This window comes from Colletotrichum lupini, chromosome 4, assembly GCF_023278565.1.
Source record: "Colletotrichum lupini chromosome 4, complete sequence".
Taxonomy (NCBI): domain Eukaryota; kingdom Fungi; phylum Ascomycota; class Sordariomycetes; order Glomerellales; family Glomerellaceae; genus Colletotrichum; species Colletotrichum lupini.
The window spans coordinates 4424883-4450048 of NC_064677.1; the positions used below are offsets into that span (position 1 = coordinate 4424883).

General features: G+C 52.1%; 11 protein-coding genes across 11 annotated transcripts; 6 read left to right on the forward strand and 5 right to left on the reverse strand.

Annotated features, from left to right (window-relative positions):
- Positions 1–110: 110 nt before the first annotated feature.
- CLUP02_08416 (uncharacterized protein) lies at positions 111–414 on the reverse strand (the record flags this gene model as incomplete). The annotated part of the gene is made up of 2 exons (XM_049287405.1): positions 111–263; positions 385–414. The coding sequence occupies 2 exons, from the start codon at positions 412–414 to the stop codon at positions 111–113; spliced, it is 183 nt and encodes a 60-aa protein (XP_049144548.1).
- Positions 415–2289: 1875 nt separating this feature from the next.
- CLUP02_08417 (uncharacterized protein) lies at positions 2290–2532 on the forward strand (the record flags this gene model as incomplete). The annotated part of the gene is made up of 1 exon (XM_049287406.1): positions 2290–2532. The coding sequence occupies one exon, from the start codon at positions 2290–2292 to the stop codon at positions 2530–2532; it is 243 nt and encodes an 80-aa protein (XP_049144549.1).
- A 649-nt stretch (positions 2533–3181) lies between these two features.
- On the reverse strand, positions 3182–4777 carry CLUP02_08418 (uncharacterized protein; the record flags this gene model as incomplete). Its single annotated transcript, XM_049287407.1, has 8 exons — positions 3182–3227; positions 3310–3378; positions 3434–3516; positions 3585–3610; positions 3656–3761; positions 3860–4200; positions 4244–4568; positions 4652–4777. 8 exons carry the CDS (start codon positions 4775–4777, stop codon positions 3182–3184), a joined length of 1122 nt encoding a protein of 373 aa, XP_049144550.1.
- A 352-nt stretch (positions 4778–5129) lies between these two features.
- Positions 5130–5968, forward strand: CLUP02_08419 (Snf7 family protein; the record flags this gene model as incomplete). The annotated part of the gene is made up of 4 exons (XM_049287408.1): positions 5130–5180; positions 5281–5358; positions 5412–5627; positions 5696–5968. 4 exons carry the CDS (start codon positions 5130–5132, stop codon positions 5966–5968), a joined length of 618 nt encoding a protein of 205 aa, XP_049144551.1.
- A 298-nt stretch (positions 5969–6266) lies between these two features.
- CLUP02_08420 (DSHCT domain-containing protein) lies at positions 6267–13608 on the reverse strand (the record flags this gene model as incomplete). The annotated part of the gene is made up of 13 exons (XM_049287409.1): positions 6267–6947; positions 7004–9962; positions 10024–10320; positions 10425–10475; positions 10784–10824; positions 10896–10943; positions 11033–11126; positions 11163–11917; positions 12058–12407; positions 12478–12722; positions 13112–13251; positions 13405–13429; positions 13469–13608. The coding sequence occupies 13 exons, from the start codon at positions 13606–13608 to the stop codon at positions 6267–6269; spliced, it is 5826 nt and encodes a 1941-aa protein (XP_049144552.1).
- Positions 13609–13872: 264 nt separating this feature from the next.
- CLUP02_08421 (uncharacterized protein) lies at positions 13873–15210 on the reverse strand (the record flags this gene model as incomplete). Its single annotated transcript, XM_049287410.1, has 4 exons — positions 13873–14448; positions 14507–14828; positions 14889–14923; positions 14998–15210. 4 exons carry the CDS (start codon positions 15208–15210, stop codon positions 13873–13875), a joined length of 1146 nt encoding a protein of 381 aa, XP_049144553.1.
- A 1463-nt stretch (positions 15211–16673) lies between these two features.
- CLUP02_08422 (RNA recognition domain-containing protein) lies at positions 16674–17895 on the forward strand (the record flags this gene model as incomplete). Its single annotated transcript, XM_049287411.1, has 2 exons — positions 16674–16811; positions 16876–17895. The coding sequence occupies 2 exons, from the start codon at positions 16674–16676 to the stop codon at positions 17893–17895; spliced, it is 1158 nt and encodes a 385-aa protein (XP_049144554.1).
- A 205-nt stretch (positions 17896–18100) lies between these two features.
- Positions 18101–18692, reverse strand: CLUP02_08423 (uncharacterized protein; the record flags this gene model as incomplete). The annotated part of the gene is made up of 4 exons (XM_049287412.1): positions 18101–18198; positions 18266–18371; positions 18398–18569; positions 18628–18692. 4 exons carry the CDS (start codon positions 18690–18692, stop codon positions 18101–18103), a joined length of 441 nt encoding a protein of 146 aa, XP_049144555.1.
- A 217-nt stretch (positions 18693–18909) lies between these two features.
- CLUP02_08424 (DnaJ domain-containing protein) lies at positions 18910–20324 on the forward strand (the record flags this gene model as incomplete). The annotated part of the gene is made up of 2 exons (XM_049287413.1): positions 18910–19203; positions 19275–20324. 2 exons carry the CDS (start codon positions 18910–18912, stop codon positions 20322–20324), a joined length of 1344 nt encoding a protein of 447 aa, XP_049144556.1.
- A 1250-nt stretch (positions 20325–21574) lies between these two features.
- Positions 21575–22409, forward strand: CLUP02_08425 (uncharacterized protein; the record flags this gene model as incomplete). The annotated part of the gene is made up of 2 exons (XM_049287414.1): positions 21575–21994; positions 22077–22409. The coding sequence occupies 2 exons, from the start codon at positions 21575–21577 to the stop codon at positions 22407–22409; spliced, it is 753 nt and encodes a 250-aa protein (XP_049144557.1).
- Positions 22410–24710: 2301 nt separating this feature from the next.
- Positions 24711–25046, forward strand: CLUP02_08426 (CFEM domain-containing protein; the record flags this gene model as incomplete). The annotated part of the gene is made up of 1 exon (XM_049287415.1): positions 24711–25046. One exon carries the CDS (start codon positions 24711–24713, stop codon positions 25044–25046), a length of 336 nt encoding a protein of 111 aa, XP_049144558.1.
- Between the last annotated feature and the right edge of the window lie 120 nt (positions 25047–25166).

Below are 25166 nucleotides of genomic sequence, written 5' to 3' on the forward strand. Positions count from 1 at the left end.
TGATAGACGGCGGGGTGGTGGGCGGATTGCGGGACACAGCTTCCACAGATACCTATCGGGCTGGCACAGTGGAAACCTGGCGGTCCATAATTCCTCAAAGTTCGTGGGTTCTAGCCATGGCAGCCAGCGACAGCGAGAGCGACCGCCGGTAGTAGGTACCAACAGGTGCTAGCTAAGATAGTGCGCACCACCTTGAAGAACTTGAGGGAGACTCGTGCGATCCCCAAACGGAAGTCAGAGAAGGGACGTTCCATTACATGCTCCTGACAAAAGCCTCCTGGCGGGTATTACCCCTATCTTTCCAAGAGCAAGTAATTACCTACTTACTTTTGGTACCTTGTTATCGAGGAAGAGAAGCAATCATGTCTCGCACCAACTTCTATCCCTACTTACCGTGCCTACTTCATTGCCCATCGATGGTAGCGTTTTTACCCACCAATTGGCCCTATTGAATGTGAGAGGCGCTCTCCTCTGCCTTTGAATGTTTCCCACTCCACTGTTGGCTCGCCCCAGCCTCATTGCTCTCGTCAGATAGATAAGCGTGTCTCGAGGCCGCAGGTCAGTGTCACTTGGGAAAAGAGGATTACCTTGCATCGGCTGGACTGGAGAGGAAACACGGGAGCCACGGAACGGAAACACGCCTGGCGCGACGTCCCAGTATACCTAGGCGGCGCCCGTGTGCCCATATGCCCGTGTCGTGTTCAGGGGATTTCCTTTTCCCATCATCCCCATCCACATTTGCCACATGTATGAAGTGAACTGTGAATACAACTATCAGAAACTTGACAGGCTGCACGACTGTTTCTGCCGCAAATTACCATACCTCAGATTCAGAGGGCAGGACGGCATTCGGGTCCGACTCAACTGTAATTGATTAGGTATATTCCCGTCACCTTCCTTCCGTCCATCCATTTAAAGCCTCAACATCAGTGTCGCGTGTCGTATCCTGATGCCCGACTCCTCACTCATGAGTCCTGACTCCTCCCTACGCTCCCTTCTCCTTAGCCTTTCTTCCATAGTGCTCGCAATCTCGCCCGAGGCAAATGAATGGGGCTCCCACCCCTGAACCCGTCCCGGAATGAGCTCAACGGCCGCTGCCCTTCAGCACCTCATCTGGATTGAGATTTACCATTCTGGATGTTTTGTAGTACCGCCTCATTTCTGCTTCACCCTCGGCAGTCCGCAGTCCGCAATTTACGGTCCACCTCTCACAGTCCAGGACTCACAAAGTACTTCTGCGACAGGGAGGTCAGGTAAGCAGACAGTGATATGACTTGCGGTACCTTACCTTTCAAACCTCTACCTTAGTTGCCCCCTCGTGCCTTCTTCAGCTATTCCATATACCTAGTCGAATTCACCCACTGCATTCCTAAGTCAAACCAAGTGTCAACATTGGCTGACAGCTGACATGCGACAACCTGTAAGCTTACCTTGGCATGGGAAAGGCAGCCTGAAAGGTTGCTGTGCGTGAGTTTAATACGCACTTGAGTACACACTTACCTACAACACCTTACCTCAAGCACACGACGCCCGCACATGGAGCACATACGCGCTCAGCCATTGCGCCGCCGCCGCTGCTGCTAAAGTTAGCCACCCGTTGCTCCCCGGCAGAAGCAGCTATCCAACACGCCAGTCTCCCTCCTCACTTGTGGGCTCAGTCCGTGGACGTGGTGGGTGGTATCCGTACCTGGAGGTCCTAACCTCAGCCACTCGGGTCCTAGGGAAGTTACTCGTTGGACTCCATTAGTATTACGGTAGGAGGGGGGCAATGGGGGGCCACGGGCCTTGGGGGCTGAACCTCAACTCCAACTTCCAAATCTCTGACCAATGCCCACCAGGTCGACGCGTTTATTATTAGATCCGATTCGAGAGATGATTCTCGTAGGAGTAGGTACCTTTCGGATGATGACTGGGAACTAACTAGGCAAGCAAGCCTCAAAATGGCGGCATCCTGGCTCTCCTCCTGAGTTGGAACTCGGTGCCACAACGACGCCCCGACTCAGATGGGATTGAATTGATTACGTTGGGTACGGAGCACATACGGACGGCTGATCTTGAGTCACAAAAGAGTTCCGTCATGTACACCTGGCACGGGGAACTGGGCTGAAGGCTCTCTGGCCACCCATGAAACGTTCCGGTTGGTTGGGTCCAGCAATGTGGGTTGCGGCTTGCGAATTTCATCGCCATCCATTACCCGTACTACAGCCAAGATTCGTGTCCTGTTATGCTTTTCTTCATCCGCCGCTTCACAGGGAGAGCTTTCTCAGCAAGGGAGTCTAAAGGCATCTAATGTCGCGCGTCTTGTCTCTTGTCAGTGGAGCCTATATGCCTGCCATCGTTTCCTGGAGAGGGGTCCTCTCAACTCACTTCCTGTGGTGCTATTGGCTCGCCAGCTCACGTACCAAGATGCGCCAACCGCCCTTACGGAGTACATACTATGGTGCCACCGAGCCACACTTTACCACAATCCCTGGCTTCCCGAGGCGATCCAGGGGTAGAGAATGCCGCAGATCCGTAGCACTGGCCATCTAATGAGACTCAGGGTTCCAGAACGCGACTCGTTTACGAGTACCTCTATGTATTGCCCCGAAAGTGTAAACGGCCTCGAAGCTCCAACCTACCCGGATGGTCCGATCCAAATTAATGAGTTAGCGGATTAGACTCTAGGCAGTTCGCAACTCAGAGGCACTTACTCGTCGCACTACCTGGCACGTCGTGCATCCTCGCTCTCCACGCATTGTCTACTTTGTGTCACGACAAGTTGTCCTCGGGCCGGTCTCTGCTGGTAGACCTCACCTGTCAGCAGTCTTCAGATGCTTTGCTGGATGAGTACAAGTCTGGGGGGACCGTTGCTTTTGACCTGACAGCAGATGAATGGTGTGTGTAGTTTGAATCTTGCAACATAGTGTGAGACCCCTACTCAGTATTCAACCTTCGACAGTCGAAGACATTAAACCCTATCACGTCCTCCCAAGCTTTCCCGGGTGATCCAGCAACTACTCCGTATGTGCCTAAGTGCACGAGCTTGGCTCAAGGTTATTCTGATGACAGTGGACAAGCCTCAAAAGTCGCCGCCTGCCCATTGTCGTTGACTCGCTGCACGAATGTATCGGCCCGCCCGCAATTTACTGAGTCTTTGTGGTCTTGCTTCATTACAATCTTGTTGTCGCTATCGATGGCCTCAGATTGCATATTCATCTATCAAAACGTTGTGGCTCAAATGTTCCCTGATTGATACAGGAGCTCTCGCAGGGGAGGGGGGGGGGGGGGGGGCGATGCCGCTTCAACTCCTCTGAGAGCAGCGTTCACAATCTCGACCTATCTGACCCATAGCCAAAGTCGAACAAAGAAAGAATATACAGGAACGGAGCTGTAACTCTACGGATGTTTGTTTCGTTATAGCTCAGTGTCACACGACCATATTAAACCAGACTGGATGTACACGAAGCTCTTAGGTTCCACAGACTTGCCACTAAACTTGATCAGTGCTGGGAATCCAGCTTGAGCTTTGACTGCCTATGTCGGAGTGAATGCTTGATCTGGGCCTACGAGTTCGTGACAAGGACTGAGCAATCTGCTTGAACCTTCACATCTGCAACGAGTTGAATACCTGGAAGAAATCAAGCGATACGAAAGAGGCATCTTCCGGAGTTACTGGCCGTGTGCTGGAACAACACGACGAGCAAGCTGGGACTTATGGACATGAATAGTCGGCTACCAAGGTTACGACCGGCAGGTAACCTTGTCATTGCATCCTCAGCCTACATGAAGACTCCGGGCAATGAGTGCACCCGATGCCGATGTCTCCGTCCACCACAACCAACTCGCCTCCGTCAAAACTGTTGTTTGAATATTACACCACAGGGTCCCAGTTGCCATGAGCTCCCTTTACGATCCCATCGATCTCTGAAGTCACCCATCCTCCGTAAAAGTCGCCCGGCTGTGGCTGAACTGCCTCGTCGTCGACGAAGCAACTCCACGGGTCAGCATAAAATGATAAGTAGCCCTTAATCGCCTCGAACCCGGGTGTTGGTGATTCGTAAGACCAGATTCGATTAGAGATCACCTCAGGCAATGTCCCAGACGACGGTTTAGGAGCCGTGATTGTGTAATACGTAGCTCCACCTTTCCACTCGCAGTACGTGCTTCGACGGGTCGGGGTAAGCGGTACCTTCAAAGCCGCTGGTGGTAAATAGTACGCTGTTATTTGTGTCAATTGGATCACTGCTACACATTCTGACACTTATACAGGTCGGGTTTGTGACGAACTTGGGGGGTGATGTGTCTCCAGAACCCAATAGGCATCTCGGGTTTCCGCAATCACTAAGCCGTTCCACACAATTCGTAAGTGACGAGATATCTTCTCCAACAGAGGTGGCCGCGGGAATGTTTGCACATTCATTCTCGCTCGCGTAGCCATTCTGTTTCGCGATACGAATTTTTGATGAGGAGGAGCCGAATGATGAAATTGTGTAATCAAATCCTATTGCACCCTGGGAGTTCGTTTGAGGGGTAATAATACCCTGATAACACAGGATTCCTACAATCCGAGAGGCGGGGCATTTGACCTTCCAGTGAGTCGTGACATCTTGGACTTCGGGACATCAAAGGGCCGGCCACGAGGTTAACATCAGGTAAACTATGTCTGTACTGATGTCTGGTACCGGTATTGACGACGACTTACGACCTGGCTTTTCGCAGTTGGGATAAGGTAGGCCACATGGCGCATGTGGCGAGGAGAATGTGGCTGGTAGGGCGGTGCACTACCGGTCCCCATTGCGTCATCAGCGAGCGTGAGCCAGCCGGTCACACCTGGGCTGATTGTCGGGGTCCGAATATGGGTTGGTCAAAGGCAGCGTATACAGGTGACGCCTGGGGGTCCGGCTCTACTGCTTGATGTCTGGCTATCCTTTACACTACAAACACTTGCTGTCACTTTTGCACAACATCACCCAAGCCTCGCTACGCACCTTCAGACATACGCAACCGAAAACAAAGAACCCCCCGAAACCATCGAAATACCGCTTGTCATACGCTTCCGACCGCCCGCCGACTCAAGATAACCCCTCACTAGAGACCCCGCCGCTACGTTTGTCTCCGACTTCAGACCCGATAGGCAAATAGTCACGATGTCGAACCGCGCACTTGCTCGCGACATGCAGGTCGAATTCCAGGCACGAGTATGTCGAGATGTCCGCCCAAGTTCCAGACTTATTCCACCTGCGAAAGCTTGGGATACTCGCGGATCCTCGCGACATCTGTAAACTAACCGGCACTCAGTTCCAAGCGAAGCAAGCCCGGAGAGAAGCGCAAAAGGCCGCTAAACAAGACCCTATATTGAAGAAGCAGATTCAAGATGTACGTTGTCGAATGATGAAAGCATCCGAACCTGCTGACACCGAATCGCACAGCTGCTCAAGAAGGGGGAGACGGCAAAAGCCTACCAAAAGGCCAAAATGCTTCTGTCCAAGCAGGCCTTGGCTCAACAGATGGACCAGATGGCTGACATGGCTGAGCTCTCTGCCGCGCAAATTCAAGCCAATAATTCCATGAATCGCATGACGCACATGATGGGTCAATCATCTCGTACTATGTCTGTGGCACAGAAGAACATGAACCCCGAGAAGGTATGTCACCGAGCCGTGAGCTATGAAATTTGTTGTCGTGACTTGTCTTCCTAACTGCCTGCTACCAGACCCTCGTCACACTCGAGCAATTCAAGCAACAGAACGAAGAGTATGCAGTTTCAAACGGCATCTATCAGGACGCCATCTCGCAGACTACCAGTGCACAAGTGTCCGATGATGCTGTACACGAGCTGCTGGGCAAGCTGGCCGATGACGCTGGAGTGCAGCTCAATGCTGAACTCAACAGTGCGGCACCGGCTAAGGAAGAGCTTGTGTCTGCCGAGCCTACTGCAGAGGAGGAAGATGCGTTGCAGCAGCGACTACGTGCGCTGAGGGCTTGAGTTTAGGGTGGAATAGCGTTGATTTGAGCATGGTGGGATGGCTTCACTCGTTTGGCACATAGGGAACTAGGCGTTATACCGGGCGTGGGCACGCGCACAACACATTTCGTATTGGGAAGAGTAACAGGTCTTGAACGAACCTCTGGCGCAAAGTCAAATTTCGAAGCGAAAGTGAGGCGGCTGAAAAGATGACCACTTTGTTTAATTCCTAAACTAAACTAAACTAAACTGGACCAGCTCCCATCAACCTCGAGCGAAAAACCAAGCGTGTGCTTGCTGCTCACATGCAAAACAAGGTCTACATATACAGACTGGCAACTGCCGTGATATCGCGCTTGATCATCTCTTGAGCTGTCTGCATCTTCTGGTATAATTCCGGGTCTCCAATGATGCGAGCGGCGTTCTTGACCTCACGACATGTCTCGTCCAGACGCGTGATAGTCCGCACAATAGTTCCTTCCAGGACATCGGTCAGATCAGTAATGTTCTTGAAGCTCATACCTCGCGCCCATTCGTAAACAACTTCCATCAGACCGAAGCGAGGCCGAGAAATAAAGTCATTCGAATCATCTGCAGACTGTATAACTTGGTGCAGCGTCTGGACTTCGTTGACCTTCTCGCTGATAGCAATGATGGTATCTTTGCCACGCTCGAGGTTGCCCGTAAGATTTGGTTGTGTGTCCGTCTTTTCCTGGAAAACAAACGCCGAAAGCAAGGCAGCGATTTCGGCTGGTTCATAGTCGGCGAGCACATTGTCCAAGATCAACTCTGTCAAAACGAGTTCATCGCCCGAGTGAATTTCGCAGGCAACCTTTCCCTTCAGCAGTATCCTGGCGCTTTCGTCAATGAATTGGAGCTGTTTAAGCACTTGGATGCGCTGTTCGTAGTCTGGCAGAAGTTGTAGGTTTTGGTCTGAGAGGGATTGCCGGAGCTGAGAGATGTGTTCCTTGATAAGCCACTGATCATGGCACATGGCAAACTATAATCAATGTCAGCGATTGAATTTCCTCTCAAGTCGGCCATAACTCAACTTACATGCTTCAAGAATTGAGGGCAAGAAAGAGCAGGCGAGGATGAGGCAACGCCTTCTGCATCCTTTCTCTTCTTCATCACCTCTTGAAATGAGAGGTTCTTTATCTTGGAGAGGTCCATCTCGTCCCAAAGATCATCCCACGACCGGCACAGCGCATGGAGTCTGTCCTTTGCCTTTGCGTACTTCTCCCCGCCCTGGAAAATTTCTGGCACAATGCCCTTGGTGACGTACCTCGTCAAACATTCAACATCACTCAGAGGGACCTGCAGGGTCTTAATCCGCATGTGCTTCTTCGCCTGCGGTAGCGGTGTCAAGTACTTGCGGAAGGCCGGGATGAACGGCAGAAGGTCTGTCGAATCACGGGTCTCCCTCATGAGCCTGATCTCGCAAACATGTAAAGTAGGTCCACCTTGCCCCTTGTCACTTGCGCCGTCCGACAGCAAGATGCCGGGTGTGCGAATACCGTCCCTGTTGTAAACGATCAAGCGGGCCTGGCTGAACATCTTGCGACCGATGGGAATACCCATGAGAGACTTGTAAACTTCCCCGGTGAGTTGCTTGTAGTCCTCTGACGCTTGGTGGCACTCGTCCATAGACACGTCGCATACGCTACATGAGTCTCGTTTGATCTTGGCTAAGTCGGCCTCCGAAATCTTAACTGCTTTCTCATGCTCAGGTAGCAGCTGCTGGGTAGCATGTTCCGAGAAGCTACGCTTGATCATCTCTTCAATCTTGAGAGCCTCGACTCGGAGTAGGTTAAGAATCATGTTGTAAGTGAGACGAAACTGGGATCTGAGCTTCGACGGCTCTCCTAGAATCATTTTCTGAAGGTCGGCAACGGGAGGAGCTTCGTCCCCGCCCGGCGGAACGACGATAACCGAGCCGACTGTGTCCAAGCCACGGCGACCTGCTCGGCCAGCCATCTGTGTATATTCGCCAGGAAGCAGATTTCTGAAGGAATGGCCGTCGTGTTTACGGTATCCGGAGAAAACGACTGTTCTAGTCGGTAGATTGAGTCCCATGGCGAAAGTCTCCGTGGCGAAAAGTACCTTGACAAGTGTTTGGGCAAAGAGTATCTCGACAATCTCTTTGACGATTGGCAACAGCCCTCCATGATGAACCGCAATACCTCGGGACAGAAGCTCACGGAGTCTGATAATCTGTGGCAGAGCCCGATCCTCGGGCTTAAGTCTGGCAACGGACTTCTCGATAGTCATGTGAATGGCACTCTTCTCAGTCGCTGTGCAGAAGTCCTGGTTACTGAGTGCATCGGCATTTTCCTCGCACCGCTTCTTTGAGAAGACAAATATGCAAGAAGGCAGAAGGTTCGACTTCTTGAGGAACTGAACCAGATGAACCCAGAGGTTCTTGTCTTGGGCTGCAGAGGTAAACCCACCCTGACGACCTGTTCGTCCCATGTGACCCGGGTTGTGATTAGCGCGCGGCGCTCCACCACGGCCTCTTTGCTGAGGACCGCCGCCACGCTGACCCCCTCGCTGCCCGCCGCGCTGGGATCCTCCTCTCTGGCCACCTCTCTGACCACCACCGCCGCGGGGCGCGTTAACGGGCTCGGGGGCCTTGGTCCTCTCTTTGCCCTGAATCGCCGAATTGGCCTCCTTCCAACCCTTCTCGATGAATTTCTTGTCGGAGTCAACGATTTTGTGGATGTTCTTGCCAGCCCACAAGTAGTGTTCCAATGGGATAGGTCGCTTTGGTGTTGAGATGACGTAGATATCCTTTTGCTTAGTGCGTCCAACCCAGGAGGCAAACTCATAAGTATTGGGAACCGTTGCCGAGAGAAGGATGAGTGTTACATGTTCGGGAAGCATGATGATGACTTCTTCCCAAACGACGCCGCGCTCAAAATCGTTGACGTAGTGTACCTCGTCAAAAATGACGAACTCGACGTCTCGGATGAGATCGGCTCCACGGTAGAGCATGCTTCTTAGAATCTCCGTTGTCATAATCAGGCAACTGGCCTCCGGGTTGATTTGAACGTCACCCGTCAGGATGCCGACCTCGTCGAATGTTTGACGGAAATCTCGGAACTTCTGGTTGCTCAGGGCCTTGATTGGGGACGTATATATAGCCTTGGTCATGTGCTTCGTTGCGAGGGCAATGGCGTATTCGGCAACAACGGTTTTACCGGCTGATGTGTGTGCGGCGACGAAGACAGAATCACCGCTCTCGAGATGATAAATGGCTTCCTTCTGGAAAATATCGAGCTCAAAGGGCCAATCTCTTGCCATATCGGGCACCAATTCTCTGAAGTTGGTGATGTCTCTGTTAATATCAACCATGTGAGCCCACTCTCGGCCGGCCTTCCTTGCACTCGATGCGGCCAAGGCACCATGAGGTTCGAGAGCGGGGAACTCGACAGGCAGAATAGCGTCGATATCCTCGCTATCTTCTTCGTCCTCGGACTCAATCTCATTCAGCTTATCGCCATTTGTCTGCGCTTCGCCGTCTGCTTCGTCGGTCCCTGGGGGTTGTTCTGGTTCTTGGCCCAGCTCTTGCTCAATCGCCCTGGCTTCGTCCTCATCTGGCTTCTTTTGATCGAAATTGAATCCTCTACTCAGTCCAGGCGCAATCTCAAGTAGCCCGCACTCGGTACCAAGCTTAATAACCCGCTCCAGCTTGTTATTTGATGCAGCTGTAGCCTCTCCGCCTCCAGACCGGTGAACCTGGTCCTCGAGTGCGGCGGTTGCCTCGATTCCATCAAGACCACCAGGTGCGAAGGGGAAAAATCCGGCAGCTCCACGGACGAAATCAGCCCTATTGGCGGGCTTGCGAAGAAATGAGGTCGAATTCTTGGCGGTAGCGCTGTTGGCAGGCACGGTAACGTTTCGGTAGCCACTCACTCTGCCCTCAAGACCGTGCCGTTCAAAGCGAGTCACAGTCCTGGTTTGAGGATTGCCAATCTTGAAAAGTTCCGTATAATCCACGGGGCAATCCCAGCGCCTAGGAAAAAATCAGCTAATGAATATGGAAGGCAGAATTTGTTGGCGTCTGAAGGGCATACTGCTGCAGGCCATTGAGCCATTCAGGTGAGAATTTCATGCATGGCATGAGAAAGTCAGTCTCCAGACTCGTCTTCAGCTCTGAAGTATCTTGCTTGATGCGCTTGCTGGGCCGTTGCTGAAATAAGATGTCATCAATGTTGGAGTCGGGAAGGTCCTCGAGATGGAGACCTTGAATGGCCGTAGCCAGGTCGGAAGCCATCTTGACGACGATCAGCGGCGGGGGCTGCGTAACGTTGTCGAAAGAATGAGCCGAGACGAACGCCAGATGAGATGAGACGATGAGATTGGCTCTTAGCCTACCTTGTCATTGACAAAGGCCAAATGCTTGTATACCTTGGGGTAGGTATGGGAGGAAGAAGGGACTTGATGTGGGATGAAGTTAGGCGGTACGGTACCTTACCCATAGGCGAGACTGCAGTGGTCACTGATGACGCTGTGCGGGGTGGCCGCACTGTAACCTGACACCTCAGGTACCTCCATTTGTGTGCCCCTCCTACCTCTCCTTCCCTTAGGTAAGGCAAAATATTTGAGCACCTGAGGTGAAAGGCCGCATGGTTACATACCTTAGTTGGGGACATCACAAAATAGCCATGATTCTAAGGGAAGGCTTTTGGGTAACCTTCGCTCGAGATGGGCAGCTTTGATGGATGACTTTCAGTCAAGATCGCACATGGAGGAGTCTCTGCCATAAAGCGGTTACGATTTCCATATTAGTTATCATCGGGCTCCTGGGGTTTTTGTGACAAATTATTTCATCACTGAATAGCTTCAGGCCATAGATGGCGCACATAGATGGTATCCTCATTTCCCCAGTCCCTGGGCTCTGAACCTATTTTGCCCAGGGATGTTTTGTTTCGTCACTCTGACATACATCGGCTGCCCCAGCCATGACAACGTTGAACTCCGTAATGGCGAAGGGCTCACTACTTTATGCCATAGCGCATGGATCATCGCATACAGTTGTAATCCCAGGGTATGAGACGTATATATGACAACTAAGCAACATACAAGTACAAGCTTCTTCCCCAAGTCTATCGAGCTCCAAGGGCCATTATAGATCAGCTTCCACCTCGGAAGCCACAAAGAGGCAGCTTGCCCAGGCCTGTACTCTCTCGTCCACAACACGAAACTCTCTTACAGACGCAGCATCTTGGCGACGTAGTTCTCAATGATCTGCTCAGTAGGGAAAGCCATCTCTTCCAGGCCGGCCGCGTAAGGGGTAGGGACGTCGGCACCAGTGACCCTCTGGGCGGGCGCATCAAGGTAGTCAAAGGCGTACTCCATCGTCACAGCCAGGATTTCTGAGCCGACACCGTAGGCAGGGAATCCAGACTCAACGGAAAGCAGGCGGTGGGTCTTCTTGACAGACTGAACAATGGTCTCGACGTCCAAGGGCTTGACGGAGCGCAGGTTGATAACCTCGACATCGACGCCGTAGTTCTTCTTCAAGTTCTCAGCAGCAACCAGAGCCTGGCCGACGCATCGGGAGAGCGTGACAATGGTCAAGTCCTTGCCGGAGCGCTCGATCTTGGCCTTGCCGAAGGGAATAACGAAGTCATCCTTCTGGGCAGCCTCCGACATGGGGAAAGTCTGGCCATACATGAGCTCGTTCTCGAGAACGACGACGGGGTTGGGATCGCGGATGGCCGCCTTGAGCAGACCCTTGGCGTCCTCGGCACTCCAAGGGGAGACGACCTTCAGACCAGGAATGCTGCCGTACCAGGCTGAGTAGTCCTGAGAGTGCTGCGCAGCAACACCAGAGGCGAAGCCATTGGGGCCGCGGAAAGTGATGTTACAGGGCTGGATGCCACCGGACATGTAGAGGGTCTTAGCGGCGGAGTTGACGATCTGATCGATGGCTTGCATGGCGAAGTTGAAGGTCATGAACTCGCACTGGAGGAAACACAAGAGTCAGTCACAGGCCACCGAAACCTTGATTCCATAAGTTCGAGCTAGAGTGTTGTTGCTCGGATATTTGAATAGCCAAATTCAAAGTCCATGGACCTTATCGACTTGCCGGGGAAGCAACTTACCACAGGGTGCAGTCCGCTGAGGGCAGCGCCAACGGCGAGACCACAGAAACCGCTCTCGGTGATGGGTGTATCAATGACACGCTTATCGCCGAACCGGTCCAGAAGACCCTTTGTGACCTTATATGCGCCGTTGTACTGAGCGACCTCCTCACCCAGAACGAAGACCTTGTCATTGGCCTCAAGCTCCTCGGCGAGGGCCTCGTTGAGGGCCTCTCGGACAGTGTAGTCCTTGGTTCCCTTTGCGTCGGCATATGTCCGTGACTGGATGGTGAAAGCAGCAGGCCGGCTAACGAATTGAGAGATGGGGGAGGTGCGGAGGGAGGCAGCTCTGGCAGAGGACGCCAGGCGTGCTGCGGGACGGAGGAATCGGGACATCGCGAATATTGGTCTTGGGAGGATTGGATGGTAGAAAAGACGCACAGGTCGCAACGCGAAAGAAGCTAGTTATCCCAAGAGAATCTGGATAATGAGGAGACGAGGAGAAAAATGTCGTGGATGGACAAGACGTGACCTCGGGGTGGTGGGGTTGACGATGGCCAACGACGAGAATTGGACGTCGAAGTGAGAGGGATGAGAAAGTCGACGGGGAGCTCTCGAGGGATTTCGCAGCCTTTTTTTTTTTTTGCTCAGCTCTATGGGCGTTGAGTCCGTTGAATTGCGGCGAGCTGCCAGACAACAGCGTTGGGGAGGTCCCGGGCGGGGAGCTAGCCCTATTCAGTATTAGCGGTGTTCTTGAGCATTAGATAATCGGGGGTAACTTTTCTGAGCCAATCACGCTGTATTTCAACGATTAGTCCCCATCCAAATTGCGCCCAAACCCAGGTCCGATTTAATCCCGATAAGCTCCGCTGGCTTCCTAAGGACTCCCTTCCATAAATTTTCTGCGTTAATACGGATACTCTTGGCATTACTCCTGGCTAGCCCAGCTAACGGGAGTGTTTGCATCGGCCTTTCTAAGTACTCCTTTGTCGGCGTCGGGCTTAAGCTCCCCCTCGAGGGACGGCCGGACACGGATCTCCATAAGCTTCCTACTCAGCAAACGCTTTCTGCGCACCATGCGCCCGGTGCCACCCGCTTCCATCCGAACGGCGAGCCACTTAGGTCCGAGCGAGAATCAACGAAAAGGGACTCGATGAGGTGGTCTGGGCAATAGGTATGCATGTTCCACAGAAAGTCTTTGAGCAATACCCAGAACTGTGATGGTGATCATGTGCACAGCTGACACCATCATCCGCAACCCTCGTTCATGGCTGTTAGGAATAAAAAGGTTCGAGCAGTGTCTTTCTTATGTGGCCTGCCGTAATGAGCTCTGGATCATTCGTTAAACTTGCTATTTATCGTATGTACTGCCTTGCAGGATAGCCCAAGTCTCCTTATCCATAATCTCAGCCGGTACACAATAGCTACCTACGGCGCGCAACCTGCCGCAATATTTGACCCGCTTCCATAGATGGTGAGCTGAGAAGCGATGGGGGCTACATGGACAAACAATAGTCTGCCATAAGCATGTGCATGTGGAACTCTCGTCTTGAACTCACGTCTATGTGACATTGTGTAGTAGCCAGTCACTTTTGCCAGCTTATCGGCCAGCGTATTTTCCTCTGGAAAAACTCTCACCCACATTTCCTAACTTCCTATCTATCATGGCCAACCGTGAATTGTCGTTAAAACCGTCTGGCTGCAGTTGCCTAATTACAATTATAGTACTGGTGTAACACTCGTACAGCGAGTAGAAAAATTCATAGCCTCTAATCTTTTTCCGTTGGTGTCCGTCTATGCCGTCATCTCTGCATCCAAGGCGTACAAAAGTGACGCCTAGTTGGCGGGCTTCTTTCCGACCATCAAGTACATAGGTGTGAACAAGTGCTCTTTGCCACCAGCAACAAGGCAGTCGCCAGCCCATGCCAGACTGTCGGCCGTCTTCTTCGTACCGGCAGGGGCAATCTTGAGAGCCTCTAGTCCACCAACTACATTGTGCATGAGGAATCGTCCCACCTTGGTCATACGAACAATAGTGAAAATGTCAAAGACGGACTGGATGTACTTGAGCTCTCCCGACAGGGGCCAGTACCATGGCATGGGGTCGGGCCTGTCAGCAAGATCCTCGTGGTGGAGCATCTCGAATCCGGCAGTCTTCATGGCGGCCAGACCCTCAGAGACCTTACACATGTTGGAAATACCATCGCCCTGCTCGATGCCCAAGCGGATTTCACGATGGGCCAGGTTGTCGTTGTCGTACTCGTCCGTCATCAACCACTCATAAACACCAAAGACGCCACCGGGCTTCAAAACACGGAAGATCTCGCTGTAAATACCCTCCAGACTGGGTGCGTGGACGGTGGCCTCGATGGCGTAGACGGCATCGAAGGAGTTATCGGGGAAAGACATTTGCTGCAAGATCAACGTTAATCATTTGAAAATGGATCTGATCACTATAACAACCACGTACCATGAAGTCTCCCTTGACGAACTCAAGCCGCTTCGACAGGCCCTCCTTCGCAGCGTAGTGAGTAGCTCTATCGATTTGGTAGTCGTTGTTGTTCAGACCGGTGACGTGGCAGCCAGTGAACTTTGCGATTTCGCGCGCAGGTCCGCCAACACCACATCCGACGTCAAGCACCTTCATACCCTCCTTGATTCCGATCTGGTGGGCAAGGTAGTGCTCATGACGGGCAATCGCCTGATAAAAGGGCTCACCGTGGGAGAAACGGCAGAAGTGGAAGGACTGGCCCCAACCATACTCGTACAGGTCGGTCGCCAGGTTGTAGTAGCTATAAAACCAGAATTAGCTAGTGTTTGTACAGGGGGGGGGGGCGGGGGGGGGCGCGTACTGTCTGGTCAAGGTCGCATATTCAGCTGTACGAGCCTATGTCAAGCAAAGGTCAGCATCCGTGACAAGTAAAGATAGGTTCAAGGCTGGGAAAAGGTCGAGTTGCATACTGCGCGCTCCTCGGGAGTTTCGTCCTTTGCCGCCTTGTTGTCCCAGTGCTTGAAGTACTCATCGACGGCAGCCTGCTTCGCATCACGGCCTTTGCTGAACATGGCGGCAAGACCACCAGTGGCCTGAGCACTTGTACCGTGCAGTGCCTTGTTGAATTGAGCATCGCGAGCATGGTCCTCGCGCTCGAGGTTAGAGGCTGTTGAAGTAACCATTGTGTTGAGTAGTGAATAGACAACGTGTAGGAAAGTTGTTTGCAGGAAGAGAAACTTGGTGGAGACCTGAAAGGCGGTAAAGTATTTGGTCTGAAAGGTGAAGGAGGGAAGGAAGGAGAAGGAGTAAATTGAAAGCGCAGGACAACAAGATCGGTAAGGTAGGACGGGCAATCGGGTTGGTATTCGGGAGAGCGGGGGCGTAGGCTTTTTTCAGTAGTGACAAAGTATCAAGCGGAAAAAGGAGTCGAAGGGACGCGGCAACGGTCGAGATTGTCTCGTTTTGGCTGTGTCAAATTTCCAACATCCCCTCTTAGTCCTCCCAGTCCACTGTTCCTGGGCGTTACAACAGCTAATGACAGGCCGTAGCACGTTAGTACCTGCCACCAGGCAAAGTCTGGTGCAATAAAATGAGATGAAAAACGCGAGGCCGGACTGTTGTCCAATGTCCATTTACCTAGTGGTCGCAGGGATCTTCAGAGTTCAAATTGACAGAGACCTGGCCCCAGGGGTCCCATCTCTGGCAATTGTCCAATCGAGGGGCGCAAAGGGTTCGAGTACTTGCTTTGTTAAGCAGGCGGTGAGACGACGGCTAGGCGGGAAACATATGCATACCGGCCAGGGGCTATCCAATCCGAATACGAATTCGAACAGTTGGTAGTGATTTTTAGCTTATGGTTCTTCTACCTAGCACGATCTGATAGACTGCCACACTTTGCACACACGTCTTAGCCTCTGAGGCACCTTCCAGATTATTCCCTGATGTGGTTGGGCTTGAGTATCCGCCACCTACCTGGTTCTAGAGATACGCGGATATCCAGGTAGGTACCATCAATCAGTCTTGTCGACAGTCGATTCAGGTACTTGTTGATGCGTTCTACGGCTCAAGAGCATCTTCGGAGTTTTGGAGACGACCGTCTACCCTGGTTTCACAACCAGACCAGGAGGGCATCATCGATCGGGAACTTTCTCGGTCTCTGGTAATTCAAATATACACAGCACACACTATTCGTACTCGTGATGCCTTGAATCCAGGTTGTCCAGTCAAAACTCTATAACTGAAGTATCTTAAGGTACTGAATGAGCCTTACGTGCACGAGGAATACTATGTAGATAAGATGTTCGGTGACTGGCCCAGCGAGCGAGTTTGCAAATGTGGCGGATATCACGTGAAGAGGCGGGACGTGGAGCACTGATAGCAGCTCGACGCCACACTTTTAGATACGCACTCCGTATCGGTACCTGGAGACTAGAGTGAGGAAATGTGGCGGGGAGTGGGTAGGTAGGCACGGCAATGAGTGAACCCTGCGCGGTCGGGCCCGCGCTCGACGTTCATTCCTACGTAGTTTCGCGAGCGACATCAGGATTCTTCGCTCACCACACTGAAAAATCTCACGATCCGTATCATCGGCTACCTCACATCACGATCCGCACTCTTCGCAGAGCTCTGCGAACCCCGAGGCGCCATGCCACCACAAATCAAACAAGACCTGAATCGCTCAGGCTGGGAATCGACTGATTTCCCTTCTGTTTGCGAAAACTGTCTACCAGAGAATCCTTACGTCAAAATGTTGAAAGAAGATTATGGCTCCGAGTGCAAATTGGTATTGCTACCTTCCCCGCCACTCTATTTTCAACGTTCAGCATTCTGCTAACACTCCGTCGTAGTGTACGAGACCTTTCACTGTCTTCAGCTGGAGTGCTGACCGAGCCCACGGCCGAAAGAAGCGAACAAACATCTGCCTGACCTGCGCGCGGCTCAAAAATTGTTGCCAGGCATGCATGCTGGACCTTTCTTTTGGGCTGCCCATCGTGGTTCGCGATGCAGCCTTGAAGATGGTAGCCCCGGGGCCATCGTCCGACATCAACCGCGAATATTTTGCCCAAAATAACGAACTCGCCATTGAAGAAGGTCGCGCGGGAGTCGAAGAATACGAAAAAACGGACGAAAAGGCTAGAGAACTCCTGCGAAGATTGGCTGCAAGTAAACCGTACTTTCGAAAGGGCCGCGCCGTCGAGAATCCCGACGACGAGGGTCAGAAAGGCTCCGGTTCGAGCGGTGGACTAGGTGGCAACCCAGCCGTCGGCGCCGGTGTTGGTGGGCCAGGACCTATCCGAACCAGAGACTCGAGAGCTGCCGTAGCTCTAGGTGCGAGGCCGGGCAGGCCGAAGCAAGCTTTTCCAAGCGCTGCACAGTTGCCTCCTGGACCACAGGATTGGATGCCTCCGGCTGACAAGAATATCATGTCCCTCTTCATCACCGGGATCGAGGACGACCTTCCTGAGCATAAGATCCGAGATTTCTTCAAAACGCATGGCAGACTCAAAAGTCTGGTTTGCTCCCATATGTCACACTGCGCATTCGTCAACTACGAAACGAGAGAGGCGGCTGAGAAAGCTGCTGCATCATGTCAGGGTCGTGCCGTTATTGCAGGATGCCCGTTGCGTGTGCGATGGGGTGTCCCCAAAGCAATCGGGACGATGGACAAGGAGCAGCGTTCACAGATGCTCATGGACGCTCGACGAGGGCAGGCGAACGCGCGGGGAGCCGATGGCAGAGGTGTAAAGAGGCAGATTGCCGGTCGCTCGGATGTAGGAAACGCCGCTCACTCGCCAGCTGCACCAGTCGTTGCACCCCCGCCAGGCGCAGACGATGGCGCACAGTATGTTAGTCTACAGGGCGACTGAGATGTGAGGGACCAAGGAAACTCGGGTAGCATCTCAAGGGAGTTTAGGCGTCATTGATTTCATCAGGGTTTGACGACTGGAAATCGAGATGGAGTGGAAGGCTTATACCACCTGCCTGGGTATCAAGGGTTTTGTTGTACATTAGTTTTGTTATACAATATTACAGGCATCTCTCATATGCCACACCTGCCTCGATGTCTTCCCTTCAACTGCAGCCACACCCGCCCATTGTTGCCGACCCGCCACCGGCCATCTTAATCGAGTCGTTGTCTCCACGTTCGGTGTCCTCATGAATGCGCAACTCTGCAGAGTCTTCGTCAGTATACTAGGCAGCACAGGTTATGGCCGTATATCAATGCCCGCAACTTACTGAAGACACGAGAATCATCCTGCTTTCCCTGAACTACATTTTCTCTTAGGATCTTAGCAATATCTTCAGCTTTCTGGATGGCGGAGCTGTAGGAAGGGTCTGTCGGCTTGAGTGTTGCTTGATCTCTAAAACCTTGCCGTATCTGCTGTTGTGCTGCTGTGAGGACTCGGTCATCGCCTGCGAAAGAAGAAACGTCAATAACAGATACTCAAACAAGCCAGAGAAATCCAAACCCTTGAATGCGATTCGCGCCGCGCGCCAGAGGTGTCGGTAAGCAGGCAGCGACATAGCAAAAGCAGTGAAGCTGTCGAGGAAAACAACAAGCTTAGGACAATGATGAGTTCGGGAGGAAGGTGCCTGACTGGTGCATATGTTTCGCAGAGAACAAAAAGTGATATTCTAAACATGAACCAGGCTTCATAGACATCGGCTCAGGCATTCGACACAAAAATGCTCCCGGCATCCGGAGAATCTTAGGTACACGCCCCCCCCCCTTCCCTTTTTCCTAGCGCCACCCACACCTTCTCCAAAGAAAACTCTACCCCACGTTCCTGTAATTTTTTTTCTTGAATACAACGACGTCTTTGCTCTTCGAGACGCACAAGAATCGATTGCGATAGACCAATTTATTCGCATCTATCAGAATGGCTTCCGCCATCGTTGTTCCCCACGTCCTCCCGGTCGTTCCCGAGGGATGGTCCGCAGAGAAGGACTTCAAGACCGTCGGCAAGGTCTCTGCTGCCACTCAGCGAAGCCTTGAGCCTGTCGGCCCTCACTTCCTTGCCCACGCTCGCCGGGCCCGCCACAAGCGCACCTTCTCCGAGGATGATCGTATCCAGGCTCAAGAGGCTACTAAGAATGTCGAGAATGAAGACGATGGCGAAATTAGCGAGGCTGAGGACCCCATGATGCTTCAGCGCGATGCCAAGGATTGGAAGGTTAGTGACTGCCTCTCGTATACGAGATGTTACGTTTGTAGCGATCGACGACTGATTCCCGACTCCCATAGAACCAAGACCACTACCAGGTTCTGGGTCTGACCAAGTATCGCTGGAAGGCCACTGAGGATCAGATCAAGCGCGCCCACCGCAAGAAGGTTCTCAAGCACCACCCGGACAAGAAGGCCGCTGCTGGTATTGTCGATGACGACAACTTCTTCAAGTGCATCCAGAAGGCCACCGAGGTTCTTCTGGACCCCACCAAGCGTCAGCAGTACGACTCAGTCGACGAGAAGGCCGACGTCGATCCCCCCACCAAGAAGCAACTGGCCAAGGGTGGCAGCACATTCTACAAGCTCTGGAGCAACGTCTTCAAGGCTGAAGGTCGTTTCTCCAAAACCCAGCCGGTACCGACCTTTGGTGACGACAAGTCCTCCAAGGAGCACGTGGAGGAGTTCTACAACTTCTGGTATAACTTTGATAGTTGGAGAACTTTCGAGTATCTCGATGAGGATGTCCCCGACGACAACGAAAACCGCGATCAGAAGCGCCACACGGAACGCAAGAATGCTAACGCCCGCAAGAAGAAGAAGGCTGAGGACAACGCTCGTCTCCGCAAATTGCTTGACGACTGCTCGGCCAGCGACGAGCGCATCAAGCGTTTCAGACAAGAGGCCAACGCTGCCAAGAACAAGAAGAAGTTCGAAAAGGAGGCCGCCGAGAAGAAGGCCCTCGAGGAGGCTCAGGCCAAGAAGGAGGCCGAGGAGAAGGCTGCCAAGGAAGCAGAAGAGAAGGCTAAGGTCGACAGAGAGCAGTCGAAGAAGGCCAAGGAGGCGGCAAAGAACGCTGTCAAGAAGAACAAGCGTGTTCTCAAGGGTTCGGTCAAGGACGCCAACTACTTTGCCTCTGGCGAGCCCTCCGCTGCTACAATTGACTCTGTTCTCGGTGACGTCGAGCTTGTCCAGGGCCAGATCGACCCTGACGAGATTGCGGCTTTGGCTGGCAAGCTCAACGGCCTTAAGGTGGCTGATGAGATTAAGGGTGTCTGGAGCGAGGAGGTCAAGAGATTGGTCGGCGCTGGCAAGCTCAAGGATGGTGACGCCAAGTCTTTGACTCAGTAAAGGAGACTCTTGTTTTGATGAGCTCCGACACAGTTGTCCTGGTTTGGGCGTAGAACATGATTAGACGTAATAGAATAGATGATCGGATGTCGGATTTCAATATATGACTCCCCGGTTTCATTTTGAGATCCTATACAACTCAGTTCTTGTGAGTCGGACTGGCTCAGTCGAGATCTTTACTCGCAGCCTTCGGTCCAGTTGACTTTCAACTAGAGGTCTCCGATACAGGCTGTCATATCCTACCACATAGACATGGACTGGGCATTGTTTTTATGGTTGAGGCGGTCCATTGGCCAATTGTCGGAAGAAAATTCGGCCTTCTCAAGGAGGCTGCCACAAGGTAGGTCAGCAACCTTGTCTCGATCAGCGCATAGTACTGCCCCTCAACTACCAGACGCCGAATATGGGCCTCACGTTCCAATGAAAGTATGTTGACTAACAAAAAGGTTACCTGTTTGCTCCTTCTTCTTTGTGCTGTGAGGCCACAGCATCCTAGAACTCTCGGAAGCCCCCGCCTCCCATGATGTTTGAGCTGGGAAAGACTAACAACGAGGCATCAGTTTGGAATCAGCCTTGGAGACAGCAGAGAGATAGTGTACAAGTGAGTGGCACAATACTTTGCAGCTCCATAACCCATCCCATTGTTCATGTTCCTACTCCTCCTACAGCTGCTACTGCTGCTAGTGTTGTTGCTATTACTGCCATATCTTCTTGTATACATATGCCACACGGAATAAGCTTTAGAAAGCGTACTGTGGTAGTTATAGTAATAGTGGTAATAAAAAGGCGGATAGTCGTACGTTGACCGGTAGACTAGATCTGCGATGCCACTGACCTTTAGGGGGTGCTTCTTGTTATTTTGGAAAGGTAGACGTTTATGCTCCGGCACCTATCTCGTTCGTTGTTCACCGACTTTCCTGAACGGCCTGGCATTTATTCCTAGCTGTGTATTCTTCGGTTCGGGCGCAAAGTTCACCTCGTAGTAAAAGTCGCACGGGACAAGCTTGTCATTTACCACACCACGCCTTCCGTGCTTCCATCGTCGGACAAACAAACATACACCACTCATTTTTTTCTACAGAAGTCTCTCGCGACGACACCAGACAGACCAGAGGGACTGTTAGTTCTTCTACATCTTGTATTCACTGCGCCGATCCTCAGTTCTCGCCAGACTCGCCTTCCTCAGAAGTCGCACCTGCCTTCGCATCGCTCTCTCCTTCACAGTCGCATTCCTCCCCTGACAAGCCACCATGACGACCATCAAGTGGGTTGAGGAAACCAATAATCCGCTGCCACAAGTAGTGGTCTACTCAGCCCCTGAGGCCGTTGTCATTCCAATGACAGACCTCGGGATCGGCAAAGGCGGTAATGACGGCACCAGGGAGAACGAAATACTTCACTCGGTCCATGTGGGTGATGATGCCGCCTCGACTATCGGTGTTGAGAAAGTCTCACGTCTTTGGAACTGGAAGGCAATGATCGGTATATGCATAGGCCTTCTTACTCTCGCCATCGTGGTTCCTCTCACGGTCACACTGTCCATCAAGAATCACACGTCTGGTCCAGGCAACGCTGAGAACCTTGCGACTTCAACCGCCACATCATCGTCACCTTCTTCCACGGCTACCTCTCTGACCTCGCCCCCAGCTCCATCCTCTACTCTGAAGCCGGTAAGCAGCAGGCCTCACTCGCCAGTCATGCCATTTTGTATGATGGTCCATGTTTTCTTCGGTATCTGACCACTTATCATAGATTCCCGAGTGTGTTAAGTCCAAGTTCATCCGAGAAGTCAACTGGATCGGTATCGATGAGGGTGGCGGCGGCTGGGTGTTCAACCTGCACCCGGCCAAAAGCGCTCAGGATTGCTGCACAATCTGCCATCTTGGAACTCCTGACGGCTGCAATGGGTGGCTTTACATACCAGAGATTTCATCGACGCCTTCATGTTCCATTATTCACGGCTTCGACGGCCCGAGCGACAGTGAGTCCTGCCCGAAGGGCCATCCAGACATCGTCTTTACAAAGACGGGAGATAAGGACAGCTATGGTGGACCGGGGCCCTGCTCAGGCTCAGTGCGTGGATAAGAGTAATCGACTAGACATGCCGAACAAGACTTGGCTATGGTTGCTATGTCTACCGACCGAATGAGATCGTGGTAGGCGAGGTTCATCGGCGCCAAGGGACGGATGGTTACAGGGGCTTCCACATGTGTTGGCGGTTGCGGTTTGCGAGATACTCTTATAGTGGCAATAACAGCGAATTTTCCAAAGGTAGACTTGTCATTACACACATTGAATAGCTGCATAGCATCGAGCTATTTAACGGGCTCAAAGGGGGTGGAGCTAAGCATTGCTGGCCGGGCAGTCTCGTCCTGTTCTCGCATGGGAGGAAGAACCACAGAGAAATTGCAACTGTAAATGTGACGCCGATTTCTATAGTCACATGCTGCCATCTCAAAACAACGCCTCCCCGGCCAATGTTTCGACATAGATACGTTCTAGTGTCTCCCACTCCATATTCCACGCCTATCTTTCTTATTTAGTCCATCTTTCTCATCATAACTTTCCTGGGCTTTCAAGTCATTATTTACAGCATCACTCGCGCATAGGGGATTCACTTTTGATGATGACGATGGTCCAGACCATGACAGAGATCTAGACAAGGTAGACGGTAGGCTGTGATGTCACCACCAACCTGCCACTGATAGATCCACCCACTGGCTTTCATCGAGCTCAGTAAGGTAAGTGTTGAAAATATGCTTCCAGTAAGATTAATTCCGTGAACAAACTGACGGCTATTGCCTACACGGGGAATTCACCAACCATGCAGAGCCACCGATAAAAGGCTTAGATATAGTTTCCTACTCCAGAACCGGTTCCATGTTGTGCCCGGGATAAGACAAGCTTATCAGTCCGAGCCAAGCGAGCAATATCAGGGGCTGGACCGAATGCTCTCTTTCAGTTTCTAGATCCCCACAATCATGACACCTTGCCCAGGATCAGTGTTCAGAGGGAGCAACAAGCCCAACAGGACAGCAACGGGGTGGAATAGAAAACAATCCTTCAACCCTGTTTAACTTTCCCCGACTGATGAACTCGGACTTGGCGACGGTACAACATGTCGAAGTTCGGCAGGCCACTTAGCGACCCTAGCCATTTATCTGATATATGAGGAACGGAACTACGCAGCTCAACATATGCCAGTACTGAATATTTGACACGAGCACTAAACTCCACAAGTTTGCTGTGCAACGTCTAAGGCTCCAAACGAAGCATCATCAGAAAGGTCATGGTTGCAGCACGTGAGGGCTATGTCGTTTCGAGAGACAAATTTCTGTTGAAAATACCCGGACCTCCACGACAACGCAGTAACCCGAAAAAGGCAGCAAGAGGCTGATGGCCAGCACACAGGGTTGATTACCTATACGACTGAATGATCCTCAGGGAATCGCACAGAACCCATAATGTGACATCCGTTTCGGTGATGCTGACTTTGGAAAACGTCTCGAAGGTCGCTTACCTGACAGGAATTCGGCGAAGCCACCAAAGAACGCTCAGATAGAAGCACAGCCGTTGGGTGCTCAGTCATCTTTGCGCGTGGCTTTGACGCGGCTCTGCGTCTTGAAGTTGCCGGCCACGCCGTCATACGTAACGGCACAGCCCTCTCTACGGTTCGAAGTGATCAAAACGCAGGCCTGTGCCTCAGCCGAACGGCTCGTCCCATGACTTGGAGTCTTTCATGCAAGCTAGGCATTGGAATATTTTCCAGCATCAACGCCAGAACGACACCCACCCTCTCCCAAATAACAATTGATGTAATTGGGCGCTGACTGTCAAACCCAGAAGATCCTTAGGGCGCTGATTAACAGCACTAGCAGGCTATGTCGGCGGGGAAAAGGGAGCAAAGCGTATAGAAGTTGGGATCTGGTCATTGCAGTGTACTCCCGGTCCCAACATGTTCGTGATTTAGGTTTTAGGAACGCACTCTTACACTCCTGCGTTCCTGTGCTCCTGCTCGGCAGAGCGTCGAAAACCTAGTTGATCATATTGCGCGGTCATCTTCTCCCGATGTCCAATCAACATGTTGTGACGAACAAGGCAATGCCAAGTTCCATCGCCGACGATCGTGATGATGGAACGAGACCATACGTCAGGGGCGGAGACCAAAAGGATGAGAAGAGGAACAATCACCAAAGACTCCTGATATGATACCTGTCTGTTCCACATATATAAGTGCTCACCACAACCGCGCTCAGAGATGAATGTGACCTTTACCATTCACACATTACAGTCACAACGCAACGAGCCTCTTCGATAATTCCCATATACACCATCCCAGACTTCACTACACTACATAGTCTCTCAACATATTCATCATTGTTCAAAATGAAGACATCATTCATCGCAATCCTCGCTGCCGCCGCCGGCATGGCCATTGCTGACAGCCTTGACGTGCCCGACTGCGCAAAGCAGTGTGTCAACGATGACATCCAGAAGAGTGGCTGCGCTCAAGATCAGATCAAGGATTGCTACTGCCAAAAGGCCAATGTCAACTCACTTGTCAACTGCGTTAGCGGCGCCTGCAAAGACCAGAACGACCTGATCAAGGCTGCTCAGGCTGCACAGAAGTCCTGTCCACAGCTCACTGGCGGTGGCTTCATCCCTGGTACAAACAATGGCGGTGGCAACAACAACGGCGGTAACAACGGGGGAAAGAACTAGGCTCCTCCAGAGTTGACTCGTTGATACAAACCGCCATGTATCGACCGGGTTTCTCTTTCAAAGCTACGGATTTGCTTTAAAACCTAAGATGGTGCTGTATGCATGAGAATCGTGCACAGT